The 22,939-nt window shown below is 49.3% G+C and overlaps 1 protein-coding gene across 9 annotated transcripts in view; it reads right to left on the reverse strand.

The window, feature by feature from the left end:
* The window catches only part of AGAP1 (ArfGAP with GTPase domain, ankyrin repeat and PH domain 1), a 524,731-nt gene that overhangs the window by 239,886 nt on the left and 261,906 nt on the right, over nucleotides 1-22,939 (reverse strand). For all 9 annotated transcript variants that reach the window (XM_035006807.1, XM_035006806.1, XM_035006805.1 and 6 more), the window contains one exon: nucleotides 22,692-22,784. In XM_035006807.1, the coding sequence (XP_034862698.1) occupies nucleotides 22,692-22,784 (93 nt within the window). The remainder of the gene's footprint in view (nucleotides 1-22,691; nucleotides 22,785-22,939) is intronic.

Consider the following 22,939-nt stretch of genomic DNA (forward strand, 5'->3'; position numbering starts at 1 on the left):
TGAAGAACAACTTGGAAATGTATCTAAAGACTCAAAATTCCTATGCCCTTTGACTAAGCGAGGCTGTGGTTGGAGACTTAGGCTAGGGAAGATGGGGAGAGTGAGCATGAACGTGACCTGGCTGCCGGATGTCCCTGCATCCCATACCAGGAACCAGGGGTGCGAATGGATCTATGGAGAATGTGCCTCAAAGATGCCCCGAGGCTCAAAGGCTGGAAACCAGAAGCAGGTTCCAAATGGCCTATAGAGCATGCTCTCATTTTATAAATATACGTAGACACACCAGTTACTATTCCAACCATTCATTCAAGAAACGTTTATTGAGCATCTATCATGGTATTAACCATAATCAAGAATCAAGATTCCTTCCCCGATGGGGCCCAGAGCAGATGGCACCAAGCAAGGTGACAGAGGTGTTCTGTGTGGGCCGGGGTGACAGGAGGGAGTCTGCACACGCACAGGGGATGGGGAACAAGGGGAGCTTTGGGGATTGGGGGTGGATGGGAAGGAGAAAGGTTCCAGAGACCGTGAACTAGAACAGGAGTCTGAAAGAATGTGATAACCACCGTTAGCTCAAGAGTTAGTATCATGAGTGACTTCGAATTTTTTTTTTTTGTCCATGTACGTTTTCTAATTTTGATACAGTGAGCATGTACTACCTTTGGGTTTTTTTGTAGTTTGCCAAACAATTCCATCCAGCCCCTCCCAAACCACCCCATCCTGGCCATCTGTGGCTCCTCCCCATGCTGAGGGGAGCCTCTTCGTCGCCCCCCTCCCCAGGCATCAGGTCCTCCTTGTAGCTCCGAGTCCTGCCCTGCAACCCCCCCCACTTCCTGGCCCCCCTCAGTCTTTGAGGCTCACATGGTGCTCCTGCTGACACCCCACCCTGGCTGCAGGCCAAGGGTCCGTCTGCAGCGCTGCCCCAGCTGAGACTCCCCGCACCCAGCGGCCTGACTGCTGAACGCAGCAATCCCTCCTCCCCTCTCCAAAGACCCCTGCTCTCAGTCTTCTGGTTCCCTTCCACTCAGTTCCCTAGCCCACTGGCACCCCTAGCCTCACTACCTTGTGACCATGTCCATGCCTCAAGAACCAGATGGAACATCGTCTCAGCCAAAGAAGATCCTGTCTTTTGGGGAGGGGCAATTTCCCACACTACGGGCATGAAAAAGTGGGGAGAGCCAGCTCCCCCCAAGGCTCAGATAGGCTTGGTCTGCACATGGTTACTCTCTACAATGAGCACAGAAGCAAAGAGGCAACTGGTTACTCCCCCAGCTATTACAGATGTTGATAGTAACACAAGATAGGGAGAATTATTACTCAGAAGAACTTTTACACATTCCTGAATGCTCATTAATTAGAATTAAGTTTAGAATGCCCACAATACATAACTTAGAAAATGTTTTACCTATTCTAAACGTAACATAATATATAAAGTACTTTTAAGAATTACACATGCTTCCGAGCAATTATGTAATCAAGAGTTGATGATTTTGAGGATGCATTTACATACAGTGTATACTGGCTGAAATGTATGCAAGAATTCTAACCTCTAAAGAAAAGACTAACAAAACATTACAGGCAGACCAAACAAGCCCAACATCTCAGTGAAAGGGGCACATCCATACTGAGGGCCAGGAACACTACAGGGTAGTTATTAGAAGGGAGAGCAGAAACGATCGAGAGAATGAGAAGGCAAGCCACAGGCTGGGAGAAAGTACCTGTGTCAGACACGCGTGGTAAAGGAACGTCATCCAAAATGTACAAAGAATTCCTAAAATCCACAATAAGAGGATCACCCGAATGAAAAGTGAGCAGATCGGAACAGAAACCTCACCAAGAATGATACACAGACAGCAAACAAGCGTAAAAAAGGGTGCCCCGCATGATGGGTCACTAGGGAATTGCGAATTAAAACCATGAGACACTGCTCCACACCTAGAATAGCCAAAATCTGAAACGCTGGCACCACCAAATGCTGGGGAGGATGTGGAACAACAGGAACCTTCACTGGCTGCTGGTGGGGATGCAGCATATGGTGTGGACACATGGGAAGACCGGCTGGCAGTTTCTGACGAAACTAAAAATATTCTTACCATGCAATCTAGCAACCACACCCTGGTATTTCCACAAGTGGCTGACAACTTATATCCACACCAAGTCTGCACACAAATGCTTATCAAAGCAGCTTTACTGAAGGTGCTGAAACCTGGAAGCAAACAAGACGTCCCTCAACAGGTGAGTGGATCAACAGACTGTTATGTCCAGGCAATGCAATACTTTTCGGCACTAAAAAGAAATGAGCTGTCAAGCCATAAAAAGACATGGAGGAACCTTAAATGGGTATTACTAACTGAAAGAAGCAACTTTGAAAAGCAACATGCTTTATGTTCTGGACACACAGTTCTGGAAAAGGCAAAAGTACAGTCACAATAAAAAGGTCAGTGGTTTACAGCGGTGGGGAAGGAAGGAGGGACGAGCAGGCAGAGCACAGAGGATCTTCAGGGCAGTGAAACCATTCGGCAGGACGGATGCACGTCACTGTACATTTGTCCAAACCCACAGAACGCGCACACCGAGAGAGAGACCCTAACGGAAGCTGGGAACTCGGGTGGTGACGAAGGGCCAGGGCAGCCTGCACCGCTGTGGCTTGTGGTGCTGGAGGAGGCTGTGCGAGCTCGGGGAGGGCCCGGCGGAACTTCCCGTCCTTCCTGCTCGATTCTGCTGTGACTCTAAAACTGTCCTAAGAGTGAAGATCTATTGGTGAGGATGATAAGGAGGAGGAGGAGGAGGAGAGTAACATGCTCAGGACCAATCAAGTTAAAGCCGGGCTGTGAGCCCCCACGAGCTCTAACCACGACGAGGAGCGTCCAAGAGGTGCCAGCACCCCCGGGGGTCCTGCGGCGGGCTCCCGGGCCTCGAGACATCCTGTGAATGGACACTACACCAGCCGCGCACAAACGCGTCGGCACTCACCTACCGCGGACACCTGGGGACGACATCACGCCCCACTGACATCTCGAGTCCCCAGCCCTATGTGGTTGTGGACAGTGACACTGAGGGGTGTGTCTGACAAGCAAGGGACTGTTACCGGCATCCGACGGAAGGCACTGGATGAAAACTCCCAAGGAAGAAATGATCTGTAGGCACGTTGCTGACCTGCCGCGAGGTGCGTGGTGAGGTGCAGCTTGTGAACGCGGGGGTGACACCCATCTGCGCCAGCACACCCTCAGGCTTACCTGGGACCTGACCCCGGCCCAGAACAGCCCCCTGAGAAGGAAGCCCGAGTTCCCCTGACCTCCAAAGCATCTGGGGAAGAACATCCATCTTTCTGAACGGTCAGCTTCCCCGGTCTGCGCCACCCTGAGCGGAGGAGACTCTTTATCAGGGGCTTTCCGAATTACGGGACCTTCAGTGAAAGGAATCCTTCAAGAGGAAAACAATGAGCGTGTCTGCTGCCCCAGTGCCCCCCCAGCCAGAGGACTCCCCGGCTTGCTCCGACGGGGCCTGGCGGCAACGGTTCCTCACAGGGATTACTAATGTGCAGAGAAAAAGTCAACCCACTACACAACTGAGTGGCCTGGTTCAATACAACTCATTTACTGAGCAAACCAATCTGCCCTGCCCACCAAAATGGCCCAGTCCAGTCCCACCCGCCTGACGTCATCAAGGAAAGCTCCAGAGCCGAAGTCTCTCCCACCCGCGTCTTCCATGGGCCTCCCCACTCGGATCTCCCTGCTCTCTCCTGCATCACGTCCTTTCTTTGGAAACTCCTGCCCCAGCTCCCTGCCTCTGTCTTCAGCAATGGCGCTCTGCCTGCTGTCCAGGCTCTGCATTACCCACTCCGAGCCCTTCCTGCTGTTTCCAGAGTGTCCAGGTAGCAGTCTGTCAGCATAAATTTGTCATTTCCTGCAGCCCCTTCCTCCTCCCCCAGCACACATCCCCACTCCACGGCACGCTGTTCACACTGCCCCTCCCGCCTCTCCCCTCCTGGCAGAGCGGGTCCCTCTGTCCCATGTCCCACACACACAGGTCTTCCTACCCACCACACTGCAAACTCTCTGGGCCCAAGGGAGCCTCCTGTCCAGCCTGCATCTGCCGCAGAGCCCAGCACAAAGCCGCTACCCAGCAAGGCAAGGACAAAAGTCGTCATCATGCTCCAACACCAAACCCTCATGTGGCTGATTTCCCCCAAAGAAAAGGATGCAGAAATTACATATAGGGTCTAAAAAATTAAAAAGCATTTATCATCAACATTGAAAAAAAAAAATCTCTTTACAATACATAAAAAGCTAATGTCATGATTCATCTTCGTGGAAGGGTAGGAAAACCACCAAACTGGCCCCACATGGAACGTCAATGAATTCTCTGGGGGCAAACAAGTACCTGTTGGGCCAACATTAACTCAGATGTCCAATCGTGGCCCTTTTCTTGCTCAGAGTTCTTATTCAAGTTAGAACTTGGTTAACACAGCACAGTATCTCCGTCCTAAAAAGACCTCTGCCTTTGGAAATCAAGGTGACAGACAGCCCAGGCTGCCTCTGTGATATAAAGGACACGAAGAAAATTAATCCTTGACCAATAAAATGGAATTCTGACGAAGGTCACGAGTGGCCCAGCTCCCCCTCTTCAGGAAATAAAATGCACCATCAGTAAGAGCCACGCCAGGAACGCGGGCGACAGAAGGCGGTCATCGCGAGCCCTACAGACAATACTGGCCAAGGACGGCCAGGCTCTGGGGGGCAAGCTCCGGGGCACAATGAACCCCTGTGAAAACCCAGGCTGCAGAGAACGTCCTGACGGAACCCCCGCTGCCCACTCCCTGTCCCAGATGTTGAAACACTATGGGAACCAAAGAAAGATCGCCTCACACTGGCCTCTTCACACCAGCCCAGGAAACCGCCTCCTGAAACACTAACACCTCATCTCCAAAACCGAGGACCGGGGGCCTTGGAGTAATGGAGTCCCAAGAGATGGTCTTGCAAATGAGGACACACGCTCCGCCCTTTCTCGGAGGCTCCAGTGCCAGGAAGAACAGCAAAGGTGTTAGGAGTCCTGAAAAAAGGTACCTGTTATCCTGGTCCAGGATATCCTGGCCCAGCCCCGCTCAGTGGTTCATCACCCGGTGACGCCTGCGTCACACGTGGACTCGACTGTCCTGGTATGCCCTTTGGGAAACTTGCTTAGGTGAGCAGGAGCTCCCAGAATCCTCTCCTTGACCTTCCACCACTCTTAGGGCAACACGTGCCAAAGGAAACTCGTGCCCGAATCCTACCTTGGACTATCCCAACCCTCCAGCTCCAGACGTGTATCAGCTAAGGCACACATTCCACTGAGCCTCCCCGGGTCCTTCCAGAACAAACGTGACTCTTGAGAAGTCACATAATGCCTCAGCCCCAGCAATACCATTTCCAAGCCGTGTGACATCGAGTAAGTGGCTTAATTTCTCCGAGCACTTGTTCTGTCTGTAAAATGGGAAACACACTATCATCCACATGAGGTGGTTGTAAGAATTGAGATTTTTTTCCATTCAATAAATATTTACTAAGCGCCTACTGGTCTAGAGGCTTGGGATACACCAGTTGCCAAAGAGATTAAAAACAACAAAAAAAATTCCTGACCGTGTGATGTTGATGTTCCAGTGGGCTAACCCATGGGCGGGTAAGCCCCAGGGCCTGGCGTGGGGAACAGCACCGGTAGGCTCTGATCTCATCATCCTCAAAGTGTTTCCACTTCTGGCAAATCTTGTGCCCAAGAAGGTACCTGAGTTTTGCCCATTACTTCCAAGAAACCCAAGAACAAACCAGAAAACACCTGTCCCCCGAAAGTCAAAATTCAGGATGGTTATCCGCACTGACCTTTCCTTGTCATAATGCTGCCAAAACGCCCCCCACCCCATCATCGGGCCCCACAGTGGCCCAGGCCAGCATCAGTCCCAGGGAGGCCTCCCGCCCCCAGCAGGAATCTCACTGAGCCTACCTGCTCCAAACCGCCAGCATTTTCAACTCCTGAAGCTTCTCCTTATGGCCCCTCCTTCCATACACACCAGCAATTCCCTAGCTGGCCCTCTGCCTCCCGGCGCGGGACACGACCACTGCTGAACACTGCCCAACTGTTCCTGAGGCTTACGCTTCTAGAGGATTTGGACAGATCTTTTAGTACAGGCGAATGACTTTTAAGGGAGCTCCTCCATGACAAACCTTGGAAGTGTAACTCAACGCCTCTGACAGGGTGTAGTGATGGACTTATTTTCAAAGCTGGTAGCTGGTGTGACACCCACTACTCACAGCTCACAGACAGCAGAGATGGGGGGTCACGACTCTGGACGCTCCATTCTCACCCTTCCTTTGGGGGGCTGTGACAAAGCATCGTGGCAGAGTAGAGAACTTTTAAAAGTCATTGATAAGGCTCATTAATGTATCAAAATGTCACCTACTCAGTGTGAACCATTAAAAATTATTAGTACAAGTATTAGTAGAAATAGTCATTAAAGTGCAGAAATATGGAGAAATACGCATCACCTTGGCGCTTCACGGCCAGCCCTCACTTCCTGCTCCCAATCTCTCGGTCCTGCATGGCAGGAGATGCAGCCTACGGTCTACACCTGGGGCGCTCGGGTCAGGGTCCTGGTAAACAAGCAAGGCGAGCTTCAGTGGAACACCAACTTGGCTCAAATATTTGGAGACACTCAGCAATTGAACTAATAACAGAAAACATATTCCAGCATAAGGTATGCTTATGAAGCAGAAGACAAAAGTCACATATATACAAAATAAAATGTTTAAAGCTGTGTCCTTCCAACCTCTCAAGAGGATGCATTTCCTCTCCTCTGCAGTTTGGGGAGAAGCACAATTCAAGACCACAAAGCTGCCCAGGGTTGTGAAATCCCCCAAAGGCCCACTTTAGGGTCAGTGATGGGATCTGGTGCTGGATTCTCTAAGAAGGGAACCAATCATCCATGCCACCTGGAAACTGAAAGCAGGTTGGTCTAACTCCATCAAGGCTGGTGGCGTTGGGTGAGGAGGGTTATAAAACCATTGCTTCTGGGATTGTTAAGCTAAATTTGGGTCATTCTGAAATAATCGGTGGATGGAAGTGACACAGATAGATACCTCTCCAGGAGCCTTCATGAAGTAATTTTCAAGATAGCTAGTTCTATGAGAAAACCTTTAAAATAAGGTAGAGGGGAGTGAAGCAATGGGTATGGAATCGGAAATAAAATCGCAGTGTATGATGATGAGGCTGGAAATGCACCTGTTAGCCGTGGTCAGGTACCATGTCTGCCCAAGCAGCATCTCCCGGCAGAGACTGAGCTGCGTCTCAGGGGCCCCAAATAAACCATGAGAATGAGGAAAACGCCAGCCACCCCATTTAAGGGCAGCGAAAAGGAATGTGTCTAGAGCACAGAGCACACAGAGTATTCCTTCTCTGTCCACTGAAGCCAACAACTAGCCAGGCAGCTCTTTCATCAAAGGGCATGCTTGACAGTGGCCCGATAGAGCATGCGTCTTCGGTTCCCGGGTGAAGCTAAATTTGGGATGGCTTTCATATTTCAGGATAAACATGACTTTTTACTGGCACAACTTTGTACTTTTTAATAGAGACAAGGCTAAATGCAAACATTTTCCACTTTTCCTAAATGAATATAAATCATTACCGTACATTTTTAAGAGCAGACACCGAAATGCACATCGACTGCCTTGAACTTAGCAAAAGCATAATGATGCTTATACAGGTTGGGGATGGTGGGGGAGGGCAACAGAAAATATAACAGACTGGCCTAAAACTGGATAATGATATTTTCCAAAAAGTCTTTGAGGTTCCCTTTTGGGCCACAGGCACATCCACAAGATGAGAAATGTGTGCTTCATGCTGAAGATGGGGCCAGCATGCTGGCAGCTGTCCAAAAGGGAGTCAGTTTCTTCTCTCAAAAATCCAAAAGGACAACAGTTTCTGCCTCCTGCACAGAAGCAGCAGAAATACGTGCGTGGATCCCAATGTCATTTCCCGTCCGTCAGCCAGCAGGTGGGGAGGGGCTGCCCCCACGCAGGGAGCGGGCCCTAGAGGCTCCCCCTGCCAGCCTGGGGTTCACAGTGCTCCTGTCTGACCCACACTCAATCTCGACAGGAGAAACAGGTCTCATCCTCTTCCAATATCATTTCTAGGAGCAATCTGCACTTTTCTACAAATGGTCTTTTGTATGGTTATTCTTGCTGAATTGCAAACAATAAGACTTCCATAAATCAAGCCTGCCAAATCTCCTCCACTGCTAATAAAATGAGGGCTTTACCATTAGGGGGAAAAAAAATCAGAGAAACATCCTCAAACACAAGACATAAAAACACACTTCCTTTTTGCTGAAATTACCAGTCCCACGAATGCACGCACCGGTTACCTTGATGAGTACACATGAAACAACAATATGCTGGGTGTAGTTAAGGCAGATATTTTTTGGTTCTGCAAATATGAATGTGAGCAGTCTGATGCAAGGACGTATCTAATCTAAGTGTGAAAAATATTTTCATTGCTCTGGGAACAGTCACTGTTAAATGAATGCAACAACAAAAAGGGGGGAAAAAAGAGCATGCAGACCCAAGGGAATTACCAAATCAATTAACAAGTAATTCAGGAACTAATTTCTATATTGCCTCTTAGCACAAAATTGTATCTTTAATTTCTCCTGCAATAAGCATCTCTATGATGGTCCTAACACACACACCGCTGTAAATGAGTTTACAAGGATCTCTTTTTGATTGGCTGTACAACATTATTTCTTCACAGTTCAATGCTACTGTAGCCAAGTGCTCTGAAATATTTAATTATACTGGTAGCTACCAGTTACCAATTTGCAAGACCCAGAGTGAGTACAGTACATTTTAAAGAACTAGTAATCAACTAATTAAAACCACAGTGAATTCCAGGTACTCCAATTACAAGCAACTACTGTGGAATACACTTAGCGGGTCTCTGAAATGGGGGAGGGAGCTCTGGGGAGGCCTGGCTGTGCCGTGGAGCTTGGGTGCCACCAACCGAAGACCCCTCGGCGCGGGCGTCCTTTGTAGCAGGGTCTGCAGCAGCCTCCGGGTGTTTGCCCTGTGCCTGAATTTTTACCGTAACCGCGGAAGTCACTCTGGAGGCTCGGCGGCAGATGAGGCCATTAAATGCCAAGACTGTGCATTTTGGAAAGAGGCAGACATGGGTTTGAATCCTGTCTCTGCCTCTCCCCGGCTTTATGAAATCGGGCACCTGAGCCTCAGCTCTCTCATCTGTAAGATATAAAGGAGAGCCCACAGAGTCTCAGGGGGCTGCTGGGGCCTCAGTGAGGCCGCAGGACAAGGAAATGCCCCCCAAAGGGATTCACCCACCCTTAGGACCCAGATCCTTCCAAATGCAGTAATTTTTCTTTATTCTCTTCCTCATTTTTACAATAGCAGGATCAAACAGTAGGGAGCTTAAGGGTTCCACTTAGAAAAAAAAAAAAGGCCAGTCACAATACAGTCAAGATAGGTGCACACATTATTTCTTTCTATGTATTTTTTACGTCCAAGGGAGAAGAAAATGCCCAGGATGTTGGTATTAATAGTGGAAGGAGCACAGGAGTGAGCATCAGAGAAGATGGGACCTGGATCCCGTCACATGAGGTGCAACCCTGGGCAAGTCACGTCACCTTCCCGGGATTCCATTTCCCCATGTACAAAATGGGGACCTCCTCCAGCTTTAGAAACAGCACGTTTGCTCTGCTAGGGCTGCTGTAAGTCCAGTCTAAGCACTAACAGAGCATGCGGTTGTCTGGGCAAAAATGGGATGCTCAGAGGGAAAACCAAACCAAACCAAACCAAACCCTCTTATGGTCAATACATGGATTTTGCATATATTAATACATCACATACACATACACGTGTACAAATACAAACATACACGTGTACCCATGTATATTCTCCATTCTCTAAAATAAATTAGTTAAGAAAAATAGGTGAAATCTCAAGTAGACTTCAATTTTCATGCAAAAAAAAAAAAAAAATCTGAGACCAAACCCAAGAGACCTTGGTTTGCAGAACCTCTGTGAAGCTTCCTTCCCGCTTTACCTCAACCTGACACAGCACCGGGGCCACAGCGGTGCTCTGAGCATTCATCGCTCTTAGATCTGCCAAGAACCTACCTTGTGCCCACCCTTCAAGGCCCACAGCCTCTGGTTCCCCTTGAGTTTGCAAACTGCCTCTCCATTCTCACCAGGTCCACTCACACTCCCCATGCTCTGGCTCCTCCTCACCCCTGGGGCTCCTCCTCACAACCCCCACCTTCAAGACTCCACCTCACGTCCAACCCCCTGTACACTTCTCAGGGCTCCCCCCCACCCCGGGCTCCTCCTCACATCCCCCACCCCTGCCTCGGCTCCTCCCCACCCCCCCTTCATACTCCACCTCACCTCCTCCACCCCCCCAGGCTCCTCACCTCCTCCACGCCCCCTTCAGACTCCTCACCTCCTCCACACCCCCTTCAGACTCCTCACCTCCTCAACCCCCCTTCAGACTCCTCCTCACTTCCACCCCCCCAGGCTCCTCCTCAACCCCCCTTCAGACTCCACCTCACCTCCTCCACGCCCCCTTCAGACTCCTCACCTCCTCAACCCCCCTTCAGACTCTGCCTCACCTCCCCCACCCCACCCTTAGGCTCCTCCTCAAAGGCCCAGCAAGTTTCAAATTTATCCTCACTTGCCCCTTCCCTCCAACATAGGAAGGAGGAAAGAAGTACTTACTTGTTCTTAGATGGCATATCAATGGAAGATCAAAAAAAGAAAGAAAATTGCTGGGGGGGGGGGCGGAGGGATGGGGGGACTGGGTGATGGAATGAGCACTGGGTGTTGTATGCAACTGATGAATCATGGAATTCTACCTCTGAAACTAGGAATACACTATATGTTAACTAAACTCAATTTAAACAAAAATTTTTTAAAAAATTAAGAAAGAAAAAAGAACATTGGGACAATCTTAGTGGTCCTTTCAGGCTGTGAAATATTTTTGCATTGTAGATATTACTAAAAGGCCAATAAGTATTTAAAAGTACCAAGTGTACATATAACTACTGCTCTTGAAATTTCCTTGATTAGAAGAGGCATTTCGTGGTATTTAGACTTCTAACTCAGTATAAAGGAGGGAAAATTTAGCTTTCCACACACACACACCCACACAGCACCCAGGGCATTTTATTCAAGATAATGCACATTTATCAGAAGGAAATCGTTTTCATTTAAAACCTACTTATTGAATACAATTTATATCATTAAAAATATTTTTACAGACTATCAGCATAGTCTTTAAGTATTTCCCCAAGATATTCATCAATTCATTGTCATCAAAGGGAAAAATAATCACTTCCGACAGAGAAGCCTGGCAGACCCCACTTGAGCCAAATGGCCACGGTTAATGCTACCAACGGTAAGATACACACGCGGCTACCTTGAGGGCGCCAAGAAGGACGGAACACCCCTGTGGTCCTCCAGCCCCAAATGCATCACCTCAACCCGGGCACAAACAGCAGGCAGTGCACACGGAGGGGCATGCCGCAGTCTTCCTGCAGCACCCCTCAAACAGCATCAAGGTCTGGGAAGGTAAGACAGACCGCAGAGCAGCCTCAGGGTGGAGGTGACCAAGGGCCGAAGTGACCCCACGCACTCAGGGACCCTGGGCTGCACCGGGAGACGGAGTCGGAGTGAGGTCTGTGGCGGCACTCGGGTGTCCCGGCTACCAGCACTGTGCTGTGCTCTCGGGGACGGCTGGTGTCAGGGCGGGGGCGGGCGCACTGGAGCCCTGCGCTGGTTCTGCAGTGTGTGCAAGATTATTTCACAACAGAGAGTTAAAAACAGTAAAGCTCGGGGCGCCTGGGTGGCTCAGTTGGTTAAGTGACTGCCTTCGGCTGAGGTCAGGATCCTGGAGTCCTGGGATCGAGTCCCACATCGGGCTCCCTGCTCAGCGGGGAGCCTGCTTCTCCCTCTGACCCTCCCCCCTCTCATGTGCTCTCTCTCATTCTCTCTCTCAAATAAATAAATAAAATCTTTAAAAAAAAAAAAGAAAGAAAGAAACGTGTTGGGCGCCTGGGTGGCTCAGTTGGTTAAGCGACTGCCTTCGGCTCAGGTCATGATCCTGGAGTCCCGGGATCGAGTCCTGCATCGGGCTCCCTGCTCAGCGGGGAGTTTGCTTCTCCCTCTGACCCTCCCCCATCTCAAGCTCGCTCTCTCTCTCTCATTCTCTCTCAAATGAATAAATAAAATCTTAAAAAAAACAAAAACAAAAACAAAAAAACCCAAAAAAACAGTAAAGCTCTCCTTCAATCCCCACCCCATGTCTTGTGTTCCTATTCATCCAACTTTAAACCAAATACATGATTATTTTCATGTTCTGATTATTATAAAGTTTTACACTTTCACTTACTACTTTATAAACACTTCTCACACCTCGAGACCGTCTCCAAAATGAAAGTTCTAGAGGCTGCCAGTCCCAGCACGATTCAGTGACCATCACTATTTAATTCCTTGCTCGCTGGACATCAGTAGCTCCCAGGATTTGGATATTCTAAATAATTCTGTTACAAACATTTTTGTACACTTAAGATTTTTTTCCCTTTCTCTTGGTGAATTATTCCTTGGGGATAAATTTCTAGCAGAGAGGTTAATGGGAAAAAGTGAATAACATTTTTTATACCTCCAAGAAGACCAGCAATCCATTTCTAGAACTTTCTTTTTAAACTAATTTTTACTAAAAGGACTTTATTATGCTTTGTTAGTTATAAAGCTAAGTATAAAATGATCTCTCATTGTTTTAAGTTTCCAATACTTTAGAAACCCACAAAGAAAGGCCAAATATCCATCCATGTTTATTTGCTTCCTGTGGTTTTTCATTTCCAAATCATCTCTTGCAAGTTACTTATAGCCCCAGTAGTATATTTTCATAAATTTTAATGTATATTAAAAATAATATGAATTATTTTTCTACAGGATAACTTTGTGAGGATAAACATATTCTTGTTTTTAGCACTAATTACAATCACAAAGGCTCTGGTTGATGCAGAATGAAGAATGGGGTAAAAATCCGGCAATTATAAAAACAGTCCACTGTTACTAAACTTTGCAGGTTTGACATAAAACAATTCTTATAAAGAAAAATACATAATGAAGGTATTTACTTAGATGGAATTTCTTCTGTATGAATACTGAAAAGTAGCAGAGAAGTTTTAGAAGAAACCAGTTTTCACAAATGATTTTGGTCACTGACAATGGTTTGATTCTTTGATGGTTAAAAAATGTACATTTTGTCTTTTACCTAAATATAGTATTCTATGTACCTGAAACAGAATTAAGTGTAAAGAACATTGAATTAAAATGTATTCCATTTTTTAAAAGTTGCACGTTGGGTGCAACTTCTCCAATGGAACACACTCTTTACAACAAACATGAAATTATACACTAGTGAGCTACTCCGTCTACAACCACTGCTTGCTTCCCTGCTCGACACGGCAAGGCAGGAGCTCTGCCAGGGAGCACCCCTCCTGAAGCGTGAGAGCACACGGCGGGAGCGGACGCACGAAGGATGCACATGCTGATGAGCATCAGACAAGATGGCAGCAGGATCCCAAGACCTGAGGAAGTGTCCTGGGAGGGAGGAGGGGGAAAGATGCCACATCTCCTTGAGGACAAGGTAAGTTTTTCTGGAACAGAAGGCATTCGACTTGGGCCCCAAAGACAGGAAGACTGTGACAAGCACAGGTTAAAGGGACCAGTGCCAGCCAAAGCTAGGAGCCACGCATGCCCCATGTGCCTAGGTCAGGTCAAAATCTCTCACAAGCCAGCCCTGACCTCACAGGTCAACCTCCGGGCCATGAGGCATGCTGCCACGTGGGTACCACGTCGGTCACGGGTGCTGGACAGCACACGCTTTTGAGGATGGCCCCACATGACACGTGGAACCCTATGAAGAGAAGATACCATGTACTTGATTTTTGATGTGGTTTAGAAAAGATGGTCCTTTAAGCACGTATTAAATCAGGGGGGATGGGGCATGGAAGACTTCCCTAGAAACATATTCTCCGAGACTCTTGGATTTGAATCCCAGCTCTGACACTGGTTGGTGCGGGAACCTCATCTGCTGTAGGACTTAACCCCCTGAGCCTTGGATTTCCCATCTGCTGTTGGCAAAAGCTGTGCCCTAGCTTGACAGAGAATTAAAGGTCGTAGGATCGAAGCATCTAATAGTAACTGATTCACAACAGGCATCAGTTGAGGAAGGGGGGCCAGCATTGCTGTGATAAATCTAACACAGTCATCTGGTTCATCGCGTGGACTTTTTAAGCAGGTGGAAATGTGAGCAAGTAAATACAGTGGGGTATAGGTCTCCCTGAATTGGGGAAAACAAGGTTTGGGAAGGCCCTGAGGTGTTAGTAGTATTTCTTTTTAATGTGTCTCTTTTGCCAGTCTACAAACATAATTATGATATTAGGTCCAGCAGCCAAACGCCCCACAGAGTTCCACTGCTGTTTTTATAGGAAACATGGATTTCTGACGGCCGGTGTGATTCTCCCTGCCAGGAGGAGAGGCATTCACTTGTTTTCTAAACTTTTATTCACACAGGACAAAAGCCAGCTTGGGAGAAGTCCTAGTCCACGTTCTGTGTTCTTACATGTGGAGAAATGGAGCCTTCCATCAGGAACGGCTCAACGAAGCGGAACTGAAATGAGATTGTGATGCTGTGATTTTCTCAGGCGTCTTGGCAGACATGGGTTTGCAGGTAGTATCTGCAAACGTGTGGGCCATGGTTGAGGGCTTACAGCCCCTCATCACCTTCACAGTGAGGCCCCTGTGCTCCCGCCTCACCTTCCCCTCAATAATGATGTGTCCTCTGGGCATTCTACGTGCGATAAACTGATAAAAAACACACGGCACTGTGTCTTTACCACAGTGACAGGTTAGGTAACTTGTGGACATGATGGATTTTTTTTGTTTTTTTGGAAGGGGAGCCATGTGTAAGATGAACCCCAGGACGGCAGGCACTTGCTGAATCAACACGCTTTCCCTGGCCATTCCCAGCTACAGGCCTGACATGTGCCCACGGTCCCGAGGAGCCACCTTGGGAAAGGACCCACTGAAACCACTGATTATTGCAGCTTTTCCTTTTAAAACCGACCTGAAGGGTCTCCACTGCCCCAACGATTATAAAACGTACTGCACAGAGAGGGAGCTTCATGCTTCGTGAAAGGATGTGTTCCCACCAGGCTTATTTCAAATTCTCACTTTACTGCAACTTAGGAGGATTTATGTTAAAACCTTCAAATCATAATATTTTGACTACTGTATGTTTATTATCCAGTATATGGAGCCTCACAAAGTAGGTTTTTTTGATTCCCAAAAGTATGGACAGGAACACAGTGGCCTTACCTTGTAACATTAGGAAGTCCTAAGGCAGAAGACTATTATAGGAGAGATGGCTGCAGGTGTCCCTTGTGGTCACACACACCTGGGCTCCTGTTATTAATCAGCCCCCTGTTACAGGCTGAATTATGCGCCCCCCAAATCCAGATGCTGGAGCTCTAACTCCCAGTGTGACCATACTTGGAGATAGGGCCCTCAGAGAGGTAATTAAGGTTAACTGAGGTCAGAAGGGCGGGGCCCTCCTCCAGGATGACTGGTGGCCAGGAGGAGAGGAACAGACACCAGGACTCCATGCACAGGGGAGAGGCCATGTGAGGACAGAGCGGGGAGGCAGCCACACGCAAGCCAGGGAGAGTCCTCACCGGAAACTGATCCTGCTAGCCTCCTGACCCTGGACTTCCAGTCTCTAGAAATCACTGTTGCTGAAGCCCCTCGTCTGCGGTTCTTTGTTAGGGCAGCCCTTGCAGACGGATGCACCGTGTGATGCTGGGCAAGTTACTTTTTCCTTGAACCTTCCTTCCTCATCTGCCAAATGGAGACAGTCTCTGGCACTCAGAAATAGTAAGTGTTGGCGACTGCTGATACTCTGGCGGATCATAATTACCCGTCATCATAAACCCTACGGGATAAATAGCAGGAGGGAAGAAACCCTCGGATTAGGGAGAACAGCAGCCAAGCGTCACTCAGTGGCACTACCCTGCAGGCGCTGTCCCCTGGGGGGGGGTCCTGGAGCCCTACGGGGATCCCGGAGCCCTAAGCTCTATACTGTCCTCAGTCTCACGACCCCACATTGCCGGGTCATGGAGACATGGCATGGCGCCCCCCCAGCTGACACGGGGAAACCAACACCCCTCCCAGCATCCCCTCAAGGCTGGTCAGAGCCTTTCGCCATGGGGTTGCCCTCCTCACACCCTCTCCCGGCACCCCTCCTTCCTGCCACTCTGCTCATTCTGCCCTCCTCCTGCCTCTGGCTGCAGCCTCCGCCTCTCCCCCACCTCCACTTCCCTCTCCCTCCTCACCCCCACACCTTTCCAGCTCAGGGGAATCCATCGTTCCTCAGCTCCTGGGGCTCCCAGGGTCCCTGCCACACAGCTCCATCCCAACACTCATCCGCCAGTCCTGGAGGGCACGGGGTGGGGTCTGAGCCCAGGCTGGCTCGTAGACTCTTCTGTTGCCCTGAGTTGTGAGCAGGGTACCCAGAGCAAGTCTGCACAGGATGGGCATGTGACTGTTCCAAGCTGACTGTGTCTGATAAGAAATAACGCCTGGAACAAATACCTTACTGATTCATCCGGACAAAAATAAACTCTAGTTATTCACACCAGCGTTGGCTTTGGGGAACTTTCCTCTATTCGTGCGTGAGCTTGCGTTACTGAGCTTGTGGGGAATTGGGCTTCACTGTCACTGCTGAACTTTTAAAGAAAATAAACATTTTGCTGAAATGAATCACTTAGTCAGATATTATCCCAGCTCCTGGATTACGGATCCACAGAGGACACACTGAGTCTCACTGGGAAGAACATCATGTCTGCATGGCAGTTTACAGCGTACAAAGCACCTGAGTGCACGCAGCTCTGTGTCCCCCTCCTATAGCCCGCAGGACTAAGGGGAGTCCCATTTTAAATTGCTTCGCAGATTTATATTTAAATGATGGATTCTGTATCTTGGTTAATGTAATTTCTTCAGGCATTTTGTTTAGACCATCCTGTCGTCCACCCATGCTGCCAAAGGGGTCTGGGGGTGGTGGGGGGTGTGTCCTCTTTAGTCCAAGACGGACGACTGTCAATTCCTAGCCAGGCATCCAGATAGTCTGAATGGTTTTTCCAATGACAGTCTGATATTTGAGGAGTCAGATTAAAAGCATGTGATGCACCCACCTGACCCATTAAATTAATAATCGTAATTGGCTAAGTCTGTCGTGAACCAGGCCAGATATGCAATACTCTCAGGGAGTTGTTCACCCAAGTGAGGTAAATTAGCTTTCAGGGCACTGGGGTCCACGTCAGTAAATTATCTGCTTCTGGGGAACTAAATGGGCCCCCGATGCCCAGGCAGAGCTGATTTGCCACATGGGTGAACAGCATATTCTCAGGGCGCCTCTCGCTCACCTTGGTTCCTCTGTGGTCAGGCCTGACAGACAGGAGCCGCGATGCTGACACCCCGCAGAGCACGAGACGGACCCTGGGACGTAGCTCCTGCTGAGCTCCTGGGAGGAAGAGCACGCCCCCCCTTCCAGGCCCCCCAAAAGTTTCAGCCCGCTCTTCAATTTTGTTTCCTCTGCAGAAGTGCTGGCTGGCAGTTGACGGGTGTCCAAGTTGGAGATGTTAAAGTGAGCGTCATTAGGTGGCTTTTATTCTGCCCGCGCCACACAATCCACCACCCCCCGCCCAGGCCGATCCCAGGTACCGGACAACACGGGTCGGTGACCTGCAGCAGGCTGGCCGAGGGGATTAACTCCAGAGGTGCCTTTCGCTTAATTGACAACTGCTTCTTTCTACTCAGCTGAGAATCAAAACTGCGCACTGCTTCAATCCGATCCCAAGCCCAGTGGCGGAGTGCTACCGGAAAGTTCCACGCAGGTCGGCCCTTCGGCTGAGGGCTTGGGGATGGTTTTCTGGTAGCTTCAGGTGGCTGTTGGAAAGTGCTCTCCTCCAGAGGGGACCATGACATCCAGGTTCAAGGTCAAAAGTAAGACTTCAAGACAGGTGTTCTGAGGACATTTCACGCCTTTGCTTGTCTCCCTGGGGCATCCATCCCAAAACTGTGTGCTGACCTCGGCCTGCAGCGCGACCTCACAGGCCCGCACACTGGCAAAGTGCTCAGCTGGACCCTCACCGCGAGAACCAACGGCCCGGGGACTCCTGAGTGACCACCACAGTGGCCACAGAGGACAGGCTGCCCACACATGCCCCTCGGCCTGCCTCTCTTCAAAGTCCACGGAGACTCGTTTCTCTCAAAATATCATCCAGTTGATGAAACAGATAAAAAAAAAAAAACTTCTGCCCATAAATCTCTAAAAGTTCACAGGGAGGCCTGTTGGCAGTTGGAGCTTTAAAACACAAACCAGCAGGCAAGGGACCCCTAGTGATGACTGAGACGGCCTGAGGGGGCCCGCCTGAGGGGTCCGCACTGACGGGCGGGGGTCTCTGCCACAGTCTGACTCCGAGAGCACCCGTCCGCTTCCAGAACCTCTCATTCCCGACCAACCCTGGGAGGCCTGCCCGCTCAGGCCCACGGCACACGTGCAAAGGGGGGTTAAACACTGCTGGCCTGTCTCAAGGGGGAAGACCAGACTCCCACACGGAAGCATAATGAGACCAAGACAGCATTTCTTACTCGTTTTCATTCTTCGAAGTCTTGCAGGAGACAACATACTCTCTCCAAGTATTTAGTGAGGAGCTCGCGTGTTTGTCCCACCAAGTGAAATATGTACTCTCAGTTGTGGAAGCATGACAAGACAAGCTGACCAAGATTTTAAAGATTCAAATACATCCTAGTGCTTGTTAGGAAGCGGGAGGCGAGGTGAGGCCATCGGGGCTGTTTCTGCAAGCGCGGCGGGGGCGGGAGGAGGCCGGGCTCTGGCCGGGAGTCTGCTGGGAAGGGGAGAGGCCAGGGCTGAGGCTGTGTATCTGTACTGTAATATAGAGATTAAAAAATGCCAAAGGGAAAGAAAGAAAGGAGAGCACACAGCTGCCGTCCCCCAAACAGACCTCCCATCTGCCACCCACGATTTGCATGTCACCTTCTCCGGGCTCATTTGTACTTCATTAACTGCCATTGACTTAACAAGATTTATGCAAATGACACCATAGGAGCTCCCTAACTCCCACTGCAATCAAGTGATTATGTATGTACAACTCTCCACAGCAATGAAAAATTAATACGTGACAAGCCCACTCGCCGCTGAGCTGGGCCTCTGGCTTTTTTTATTTTTCTTGCTTTGCTTTTTAATTTTTATTCGAACAGACCTTATCTTACTGGTTAAAAAAAAAAAAGAAGGAAAAATAGAACTGTCTGAACTAATTCTCCTCTAAGGCCCCATAAAGGACAAAAAAAGAGAGGTGGGCCCATGTTCTCAAAAAATGAAGTTATTTTGCAGAAAATCAGTCTCATTCTCAATGAGGAATCTTTAACTGGGGCAAAGGGAAGAGAGAAATCCTCGTCCAGCATGCTCCAGCTAGTTCCCACACTGGGGGAAGAGGTCTCTGTTCTCAAAATGAACAAGCTGCAGAACGTGAGCAAAGCATGGTTAAAATAATCTGCTGGAACACATTCAAACTGGACCAACACGAATCTGGTGGCAGAGCGTGGTGAAGACCACCTTGCTTGTGTCCTAAACCAGCTGCCACAAGATTCCTGTGAGGAGGGGGAAGAAAGAGTCTGCGATGATCAAAAACACTGGCTGGTCCCAAACCCGTCACCATCACCAGCCCCAGGGAGGTTGCCGAGGTTCCAGGAGGGTCTCTCTGCCATGGGGGGACGGGCCCAGGAGCTGGGGTATGGGGCTCCCACGTGCAGACCAAGTCTTGAACGTGGCTGTGCGAGAAGGCCAAGGGCCAGTGCTGGGGAGAAGGGCGGGGTAGCAAACGAAACCATGGCGGGTTGAGGCGAGCCCTCCCACGCCTGGAGGAGATGAGCACAGTGGCGTGGTCCCCGGAGAAACGTGTCGCGGCTGGCTGTCTTGGAAGTTTCTTCTACATAGGCAGAAGGTATCTGTCTGAGGTCAGAGCTCACTTGTTTACTTTAAAACACATAACTTCGCTTTCTAAGCTTTCTGAAGGCTTTTCCCCAACCGAGAGCACAGGCGCTGGGGCGAGGGGCTGGCGTCCGGATCTCGGCCCCATCGCTTCCCTAAGCGGCCTGGTCTGGAGTGCTCACCCTGCCCGGGTTTCATTTAAAGCAAGGATACCACAGCCACCTCACCTGTGGCAGTGGGGGGGGGGGGGTTCGAGGGGATGCTATATGAAAAGCTCTTAACCAATATTAAGCACTCATCTAACTGTTCATTTCCTCGACAACAGGTCTAGCGAGTGTCTAGAAAGAACATGGGCTCCTTCCTCTGCAGTCCTGCTCCTCATTTCCGCTGGCTGAAGTCACGGCACGGGGAGGGTTGGAATTCAGACTGTCTCTAATGATCTCAGATCCTTTACAAATGCGGCACACACGGGCATGTGATATAAATCTGTAGGACCGTCTATAAACTCACATCAATCCCTGCGACCCACAGAAAGGCTCCAACAAAGGTGCCCTGAGCATGACTAATTGGAAAATCCAGTTTTGCTGGAATTTAAAAAAAATTCTCTCTGGAATCTCCACATCCGGTGTTTCAAGGGACTCTGATTATCATCCAGGGCCCATTTCACAGATGGGGAATCTGAGGCCTGGAAGGTTCTGCCATGGGGGACTCTGATCCGACAGGTGTGCACTTCTTGGAAGGAGTCTGCCCGTGGCTGCACGTGGGGGGCAGCCACGAGGGACAAGGATCTGAGCATGCTCCTGAACCACGACTCATCGGGAAACCAGACCATGATTTAGATTTCATCGAGATTATTTTGAACATTCATAATCGAAAGGCTTCCGAAGACTGGATAATACTCATTTTACGCTTGATGGTCAACTCCAATCGACACACATATTGAAAACCTAGTCTGTATGGCAGGCCCCCGCTGCAGATGAGCAGGGTACAAATTGAGTGAAGGTTCCAATTACGCCAGGGGCCTGCCCAGCCCGTGTGTAGGGCAGCACCCCCCAATCGACAATAGGCATGAATCAAGGAAATGGTCGAGAATTAAGTTTTAATATTCCCAAAAGGAAATGTCCCAGGACCAATTTTTTAAATGAGAGAAAAGGAGTTAAATCATTTTCATAATTCTTTCTAGTTGAAACAGAATCAATAGAAAAATCACACATTAAAATCACCTCCTGTAGACAGCTCGGTGTATAAATAAAGGCACACAAAGAAAAGAATAAGCAATGACGTGTGTGGACTTCGACAGTAACAAAACCATTTTAGAGCAAAGACGTCACCCCCGAGAGCAAAGAGGAGGGAAGAGGATTTTTCTCAATGGCACCAGGAGCCAGTCCGCAAGTTGGTGGCCTGGGATCTGAATGTTTCTGGAGCCCCTGCTCGAGCCCTGTCCAATCTGTTCCCGTCCGTCCATGCTGAAACTGCCCAGCCCCGGCTAACGCCGCCTTCCTGCCGGTTCCAGATGGGTGAAGTTGTATTTGGGCACCGGCGCCAGCCTCTGTAAGGGCGGCCGGAGCCAACCAGAGTTGCGGAAGGGCACGGGAAACTGGGTGCCTGCCTGCAGAAGAGGGTGGCAGAGAGCAATCACCCAGAGGGACAAACTGGTCACAGCCCTGTTCTTAAGAGGCAGAGCTATTCTCCTGCCCGCAGATTTTTTTTCCCCCTTTCTCAAGCAGAATGCACTCTAAATCAACTGGACTTCTTTCACAAAGTAAAAGATGCTATTTCCAGGAGCCACGGTGCTGGGTCGAAGTCTTTATTTTTCTTTTCCTCGGAACTATAACAGCAAAATATGTCACGTGAATTCCCATTTTACTTGAGACATAAAGTAATTTGGTACCCGGTTTCTGGGCTAATGAAAACCTATTCCAGGCTAGCAACATAGGCCAAAACAAATGCTTGAATTCAGGTCCTGTTGTGTAATGAGGAAGTTTAATTAAGGCCCCACATTACAGCTGTAAATGTTCCTTTATATAATAAGGTCTAAATGAAACCGAACCTAATCAAAGTTACAATTCCTTCATTAGCAAATTACAAACAAGAGTGCGCAGCTGACACACCGGCTATGATTATCACAACTAATTGCCTCGTTGTTACAAACCAGCCTGAAACAGTGTTCAGATGTCCGTCTGCGAGAGCAAATTAGGGCCACATCGGGCTATTCCTGTGATCACAAGGGGCTCTTGTACGGTGATCTGATTTACCCCTGTCGACTGGCGGCAGCGGCCCAATCAAAGCCGAGCTACAAAGGCAGCCTTTGAAGCTAGCTCAGCCTCGAAACACACTCCATATGCAGCGGGCAGACTGCACTTCATTAGATCTGTTGTCACATTTTTCCCTCTTCTTATTCTAATGATCCTATTTTAATACACACAGGAACCTCTTCTAATTGATGTCAAGTGAGTGACTTCTACATTCATCAACAGAGCACATCAAACAAACCTTGGTGCACGAGCCAGCATCATAGCAAGGAGAGACCTGAGGTGTGTCTCCAGCTCCAGGAAGGGAGAAAAGGGGAAAGCAGCGTACCTGTTTAATTGGGATGGCTCGACCGCTCCCGATGCTGTCCGCGCGGCTCTCCAGGCCTTTCTTCTCTTTGTCTGGGTCACTCCCTTTCCGAGACTGCAAAGCAAAAATAAAGTTAGCGTCTGGGTAAGGGCTGCGGCTCATGGATCTGCAGGCCTGCCCTCATCCGGACAGTGTCTGCGAATCCCTACCCAGAAGCCATGGATGATGCAGGCGCGTGCGCACGCACACACCCGAGAAGCGAGCTGTCG

This window comes from Mirounga leonina, unplaced genomic scaffold (genome assembly GCF_011800145.1).
Source record: "Mirounga leonina isolate KUSES-001 unplaced genomic scaffold, KU_Mleo_1.0 Mir_151, whole genome shotgun sequence".
In the NCBI taxonomy this organism is placed as follows: Eukaryota; Metazoa; Chordata; class Mammalia; order Carnivora; family Phocidae; genus Mirounga; species Mirounga leonina.